Source organism: Poecilia latipinna, unplaced genomic scaffold (genome assembly GCF_001443285.1).
Source record: "Poecilia latipinna isolate Pla-1442-1.1 unplaced genomic scaffold, P_latipinna-1.0 Scaffold2181, whole genome shotgun sequence".
NCBI lineage: Eukaryota > Metazoa > Chordata > Actinopteri > Cyprinodontiformes > Poeciliidae > Poecilia > Poecilia latipinna.
In genome coordinates, this window is record NW_015114797.1 from 16,458 (window position 1) to 22,702 (window position 6,245).

The 6,245-nt window shown below is 50.9% G+C and overlaps 1 protein-coding gene across 4 annotated transcripts in view; it reads left to right on the forward strand.

The window, feature by feature from the left end:
- The first annotated feature begins 1,851 nt into the window (after nt 1–1,851).
- The window catches only part of meak7 (MTOR associated protein, eak-7 homolog), an 11,031-nt gene continuing 6,637 nt past the window's right edge, over nt 1,852–6,245 (forward strand). The window contains exons 1-6 of one of the 4 annotated variants that reach the window (XM_015017737.1): nt 1,852–1,960; nt 2,348–2,491; nt 3,387–3,635; nt 3,701–3,845; nt 3,928–4,139; nt 4,862–5,048. In XM_015017737.1, the coding sequence (XP_014873223.1) occupies nt 2,354–2,491; nt 3,387–3,635; nt 3,701–3,845; nt 3,928–4,139; nt 4,862–5,048 (931 nt within the window). In that variant the 5' untranslated portion in view covers nt 1,852–1,960; nt 2,348–2,353. Of the gene's footprint in view, nt 2,049–2,075; nt 2,090–2,317; nt 2,492–3,386; nt 3,636–3,700; nt 3,846–3,927; nt 4,140–4,861; nt 5,049–6,245 lie in introns of those variants that run through there. The other 3 variants (XM_015017736.1, XM_015017738.1, XM_015017735.1) reach the window with 3 other exon arrangements.

Genomic DNA, 6,245 nt, shown 5'->3' on the forward strand with positions numbered 1-6,245 from the left:
TGGCCAATCAGCTGCTGCGGCTCCGCAACAGGGAGACAGTCCGTTAGACTGACTGGGTTTAACTGGGTTAACTGGGACTTACTGGGTTAACTGGGAATGACTGGGTTTAACTGGGTTAACTGGGAATGACTGGATCTAACTGGGTTTAACTGGGTTAACTGGGAATGACTAGATCTAACTGGGTTTAACTGGGTTAACTGGGACTTACTGGGTTTAACTGGGTTAACTGGGAATGACTGGGTTTAACTGGGTTAACTGTGAATGACTGGGTCTGACTGGATCTGACTGGCTCTAACTGGGTTAACTGGGACTTACTGGGTTTAACTGAGTTAACTGGGTTTAACGGTTTAACTGGGTCTGACAGCAGTTGGGACGGCATTCAACTGGCAACCTGTCTGTTTTTAACTTTTCACATTGCAAACAGAAAAGTAAAACCTGAACCGGGAGGAGAAAGATTCATTTCCACAAATAAAGATCTGAAAAGTGTGGTGTGCACTTTATTCAACCTCTAAATGAATAAATCACCTAATCAGCTCCAGAGTCCAGCTGGTTCTGGTTTTGGTCTCAGAGCTTGTCCAGAGAACACCCATTGCCATGGCGACCCAGATGGGCCCGTGGGATCGAAGCTGTGGAACCAGTAACTATTTTCCTTTGGAGTTTATGGTCTCCTCATGTTGCTATGGTGATGATGATTGAAGGAGCAACATCCTATAATACCCAGCATGATGCTGCCCAGCCTGGATTGGGGTTAATGCAGTTAATGGACTTTACTGTTGAATGAACACCAGATGGAGGGGCATCTATGACCTTTGACCCCCGACACATCGTCACCAGGAAATAGCCCGTTCTCAGTGCTCGTGCCGCATCTCATGCCCATATAAGGCATCGTTTAGTTGCTGCCCGACCCGCCGCGCCGCGCCGCGGCTTCATCTGAGCGGCTCCACGCCGCCCTCTGCTGCTGGAGGAAGGAACTGCTGAGCCTCTGAAATGATTTCTAAATAATTACTGAGTTTGTGTTTTTTTTGAGTAAATTTAAGTTGATTCATTTTATGATCCTGCCGCATGACTTCTGTCAGCGGGATTTATTTTGGTTTACTGATGAGCGTTTTGAGGTTTCTGTGCTTTTGTCATAATTTCAATAAATTAAAACCCCAGCCAGCATGCCTAGGTGGGCCCCATGTGGGGAAAAGGAGGGCAGACTATATGGGTCCCATATGGGTTTGTCCGCGGGTTCCACGATGGCCCCACATGGGTTTGCCCATGTAGGGCCAGAGCCCACATGGGCCCTGCATGGGCCCTATATGGTGGTGGCCCACATGGGTTTTGTCCAATTAGGGCCCATGTAGCGCCCATGTGGGGCCATCGTGGAACCCGCGGACAAACCCATATGGGACCCATATAGTCTGCCCTCCTTGTCCCCACATGGGTCCCACCTAGGCATGCTGGCAACTCTTGAATTGGAGTAAATTACATCCAACCTGCCATTTTAAAAGACTACTTATTCTTGAGCAGAGCGGCTCCGCAGTACCACCTGCACACCATGCAGTTCAACACACTGCGCCATCTGCTGGCCGTTCGTGGAACTGCACGCCGACATGAACTGAATATCTGCAGGTTTCATGTTTTTAATATAATCAAAAAGGAAAATCAAATCAAGAATTTTCCTAATCAAACTATTTCATCCTTCAAGCCGCTTTCTGACCCAGAAACAGGAGCTGACCCACTTTCAGCAGCACCGTAACCGAACCGACCAGATTCTGCTCCTGAATGCAGCCCTGCTGAGCCCCGCCCCCAGCGCCCGCGCCCAATCAGAGCCCAGCGAGTGGGAAGCGGAGCTCTGTGATTGGGTGCCGGGTGAACCAGTGAACTCAGTCCTCCATCCAAGGCTGCAGACCTGAAGTGAGGGACTCGCTCTGCGTGGCGGTGCGTGGCGGGTCTGACCTTTCCCACATATCTGCAGGTGTGTGCGGGATGCTCAGGTGGAAACGCTCATCTGATGAAAGTCATTGATCGGTCAGGCTGTGACGTCACCCAGGCTGCCGCTGCAGGTAGAAGGTGTCCGGCCTCCTGGGAGGGAAAGGAGCGGCTGGTAAACAGGAAGTCAGGCGGAGTCATGTGACCCACAGAGAGGGGGGGGAGAAAGGAGGCATGGGAGGCAGGGAGCTCTGGATCACGTGACCAGGGAGAGAGGGGGTTCACGTGACCTCCTTCCCCCTCTGCTCACATTCCTGCTGATGTTTCACCAAACAGATAAAGTTTCCCTCCATGGAGGGCGTGAAAACTCTTTCTCTGCCCAGGCTGAAGTGTTTGTTCTCACATGAAGTGTTGTCTGGTTGCGGTCCTGCAGAGCATCATGGGTAATAGCGACAGCGTGATGGTGCAGAAGCGGATGGCCCGGTTCCGTCCAGAGGAGCGGTCCGTGATCGACGGCGTGTTCAAGCGTCTGCAGACCGGCGGCCCGGGGAAGACGCTCCAGCTGGAGGCGCTGCAGGTCAGAGGTGGCTGAAGGTCGTCCTTCCACTAACTGTTCTTGGGTCTGCCACTGAGTCGGGAGGCTGGAGGAACTGGTTCTAAAGAGTCCAGAAGGTTCATGAAGGTGAACTTTGACCTGGGTCCACCAGAATGCTGCAGCTGTTGCACAAACAATAATAATTCTCAGCAGAGAAGCGGTGACATGTTTATCATTAATGAGCTTCTGACTGGAGGACGCCCCCTGGTGGACAGAAATGGAAAACCTTCATTCTGGAGGAAGATGTTCTGATGAAGAAAGTTGATCATAAATGAATCTGATTTAATTTGTTACATCACAAAGTTTATTTGAAAGTCGCCTCGTTAATTAATTTATCATCCTGAATTAAACAGCAGCTCAGCCAATCAGATGAAGCCGATTAAAATAACAATCTCAAAGCTTTGTTCGTAGTTCATGAACTACCATCTGTTTATAAACTGTCGCTCATCCAGTGGCACCTGAGGCGGAGTTCAGAGGTCATGGGGTCAGCCTGTCGAATATTCTGTGAAATTAGAGATTAAATTAAATTAATCTTTAGTCTGTCAGTTTGACACCTGGAAGAAAATCCAGATGAGATGAAGAAGCAGTGAGGAAGAGGAGGGCTTTGATTCATCATTATTGATTATTGAATATTGATTTAAATATTTTATTTTCTATGTGATACATTTAATAAATTCAAGAATTATCTTCAAATCTATGACAAAAATCAGCAGAAATGAATGTAGTGAATAATAATATTAAAACTGTAATAATAAAGGGGCCCAGAACTTTAGACCTGACCCGGTTCTGCTGGTCCTGACCTGGTCCGGCCCGGTGTAGAACCTAGGTCTTGTCCAGCATTGTCCCCTCTGCTAGTGTGTCTCCTTTTGTCCTGCAGGCGTCCCTGGGGGCCCTGGTCCCCGTCACCATGGTGACCAGGATGTTCTGGGGCCTGTGCAGCATCGAGCCGGGTCTGGCGGAACCGGGCCGGGCCAGCGCCGCCCTGGGGCCAGACCGGGAGCAGCTGATGGTCTTCCTGGCAGACGTCCTGCGGGGGACAGCAGAGGAGCGCGCACCGCTGGTCATGGCCATGTCCCACAATGCTGCAGGGTGGCCGCAGGCGGTCAGCTGCCAGCAGGTGGCGGCGGTGAGTAGGGAGGGGAGGAGGCAGGAAGTGATGTCGGGTTGAGGCTCATGGCTTGTACTCCGTAGTTCCTGGAGGACCTGATCACTGCTGTAGTTCACATCCTGACCAGGAGGGGGCGCCTGCAGGGCTGGAGGCCGCAGCAGATGGGCAACACGGCGATGGGGGTCAAGCTGCTGGCCGAGCAGATGACCTCTGACCTCAGACCATCGGGTAAGCTCCCGGTCCAAGGCCCCATCCCCAATCTATCTGACCCCGCCTCTTTCTGTCTGACTCCGCCCCTTTCTGTCCTCAGACCCGACGACCTGTGACCTGTCCTGTCTGGAGGACTGGGTCTTCCGGGTGCCCCAGGTGGCCCAGTACCTGGAGGTTCTGGTGGCTGAGGGGCTGGACGTTTCCCTGAGCGGCTGGACAGCGCCGGCCCTGCTGCCGCAGTGCCGGGACACAGACTGGACCCGCCTGACGGTCCTGCTGGATGTCCCCACGCTCATGTTCCTGGCTCCACAGGTCAGTGGGTCAATCAGAACCAGGACCAGAACCAGAAGCAGGACCAGGACTAATCTTTGAATTCAGTCACTGAACAGATGCTGACAACAGAAAAATGTGTGGGGCTGTCAAAACTTTCTGAGCAAAGACTGAAGTTATTAAAGAGGAACAATCTAGAGTTATAGATCTAGCTTCAGTTGTCCCACCTGGAGACCAGAGATCAGGCTGACCTCTGACCTCTGCCCTGACCCTTCGGTTCCTCAGTGGTCCTTCTAGCAGCAGCAGAACATTTCAGGCCCAGAGGACGAAAGTCTGAGACCAGAGAAACTCATCCAGGATTTAGTGGCTTTGATTCCTGCAGCAGGTCAGACTGAGACCAGAAGCTGCAGCTGGAGATCTGACTAGAACCAGGAGGGTAGAGACACCAGCTGGTTCTACACCACCTGGTTCTACACCACCCGGTTCTACACCACCCGGTTCTACACCACCTGGTTCTACACCACCCGGTTCTACACCACCCGGTTCTACGCCACCTGGTTCTACGCCACCTGGTTCTACACCACCCGGTTCTATACCACCCGGTTCTACACCATCCGGTTTATAAATCACTGAACGGATTAAAGATCTGCTGCTGGATCAACCTGCTGGTTCTGGTTGTGGTTCTGCTCTCCTGTCAGAACCGGGTCGAGCTTTACCGAACTACCTTCCCTGGTTCATCAGTAACCGTGTCCGTTTCTCCCCAGCTGCCAGACGGCTGCAGCGCCCCCTGGAGGCTGGTCTTCTCCACGCAGCTGCACGGGGAGAGCTTCACCAGGATGGCCGCCGCTCTGCAGCACCACGGCCCCACGATGCTGCTGCTGCGGGACAGCCGGGGCCACGTGTTCGGGGGCTTCGCCTCCACCGCCTGGGAGCACAAGCCCCAGTTCCAGGGTAGGAGGCCTGCTGGGTCAGAACCGGTTCTGGTGTTGGGACCTAGCAGGACAAATTGGACCTCAGGTGGACTCTGGAGCTCCAGATGTTCCTAAGACGCTGATCCGATTTGGGTCTGCTTTAGGTTCTGGTACCACCAGTGCAGTCACCATCATCATCATCATTACTCTTCCTCCTAATCCAGAACCAGCTGCTCCGCTTTACCTCAGGGGGTGAATTAAAGTTTCCTCAGCAGCCAGGCGAGGAGAACAAAGTGATGAATCGTTTCCTGTAACCCGGCCAGACTTTGATCACACTTTGATTCTGGAAGGGATTTTAATGCTGATGGTTGTCATGACGACTGCAGCCAAACATCAAACTGTTGCAACATCGGGTTTATATCAGATCGCTTCCAAAAACCCCCACAAAAGATTCTTGTTAAGAGTAAGTCGAGAAATGATTGTTGAATCGGCTGCAGTGCGCCCCCTGGTGGCCGGGCGCTTTACTAACTGACCTCAGCGTCACTATGAGGAATAATAGAAACAGAAACAGAGGAAAAATGGGTCACATTCAACAACCAGCAGCTTCTGTGTTCAGACTAAAGAAAAGCCAAAGAAGCAGAGTTGGGTTAAAGGTCGGCCATTTTGCCACCAGAGTTTTAAATATGGCTACTGCTAATAAAAGAATGTAGGAAAAGGTATGTCTACGTTCAATATCTATGAAAAGTTTTCACCTTTTATTGCTTTAACTAATCAGTTATGATCAGTGAAAGTTACAGTGAAACTTTTAATGTCAAACTGAAAAGAGATTTCTATAAAAAGAGTTAAGAATCTTTCGTAAGTGAGTTGGGGTTTAATATCGGCACCTCTGGACTCATCTGGACGTCCTTCTTGGAGAGGACCAGCTGGGAACAGGTCTGGGCTTTAACTAGGCCAGTCCAGAATGTCGTCGCCTCTGAAGCTGACTGCTAAAGAACCAGCAGCTGTTGCCACGGTAACCTGTTGTCCTCTCCTGTCTCTTAGTCAATAAAGACTAATTTAGTTGATCATTGATAATTAATCAATGATCATGATAGCTACCTTCCCTGGTTCATCAGTAACCATGTCCGTCAATAGTTGATCATGATTAATTAACAGAAGGGGTGAATACTTTTCAAAGTGCATGTTAAATATCAGGGCCGTGCAGAGGCCACTAAAGGGGCAGGTGCTCAAAAAAAAA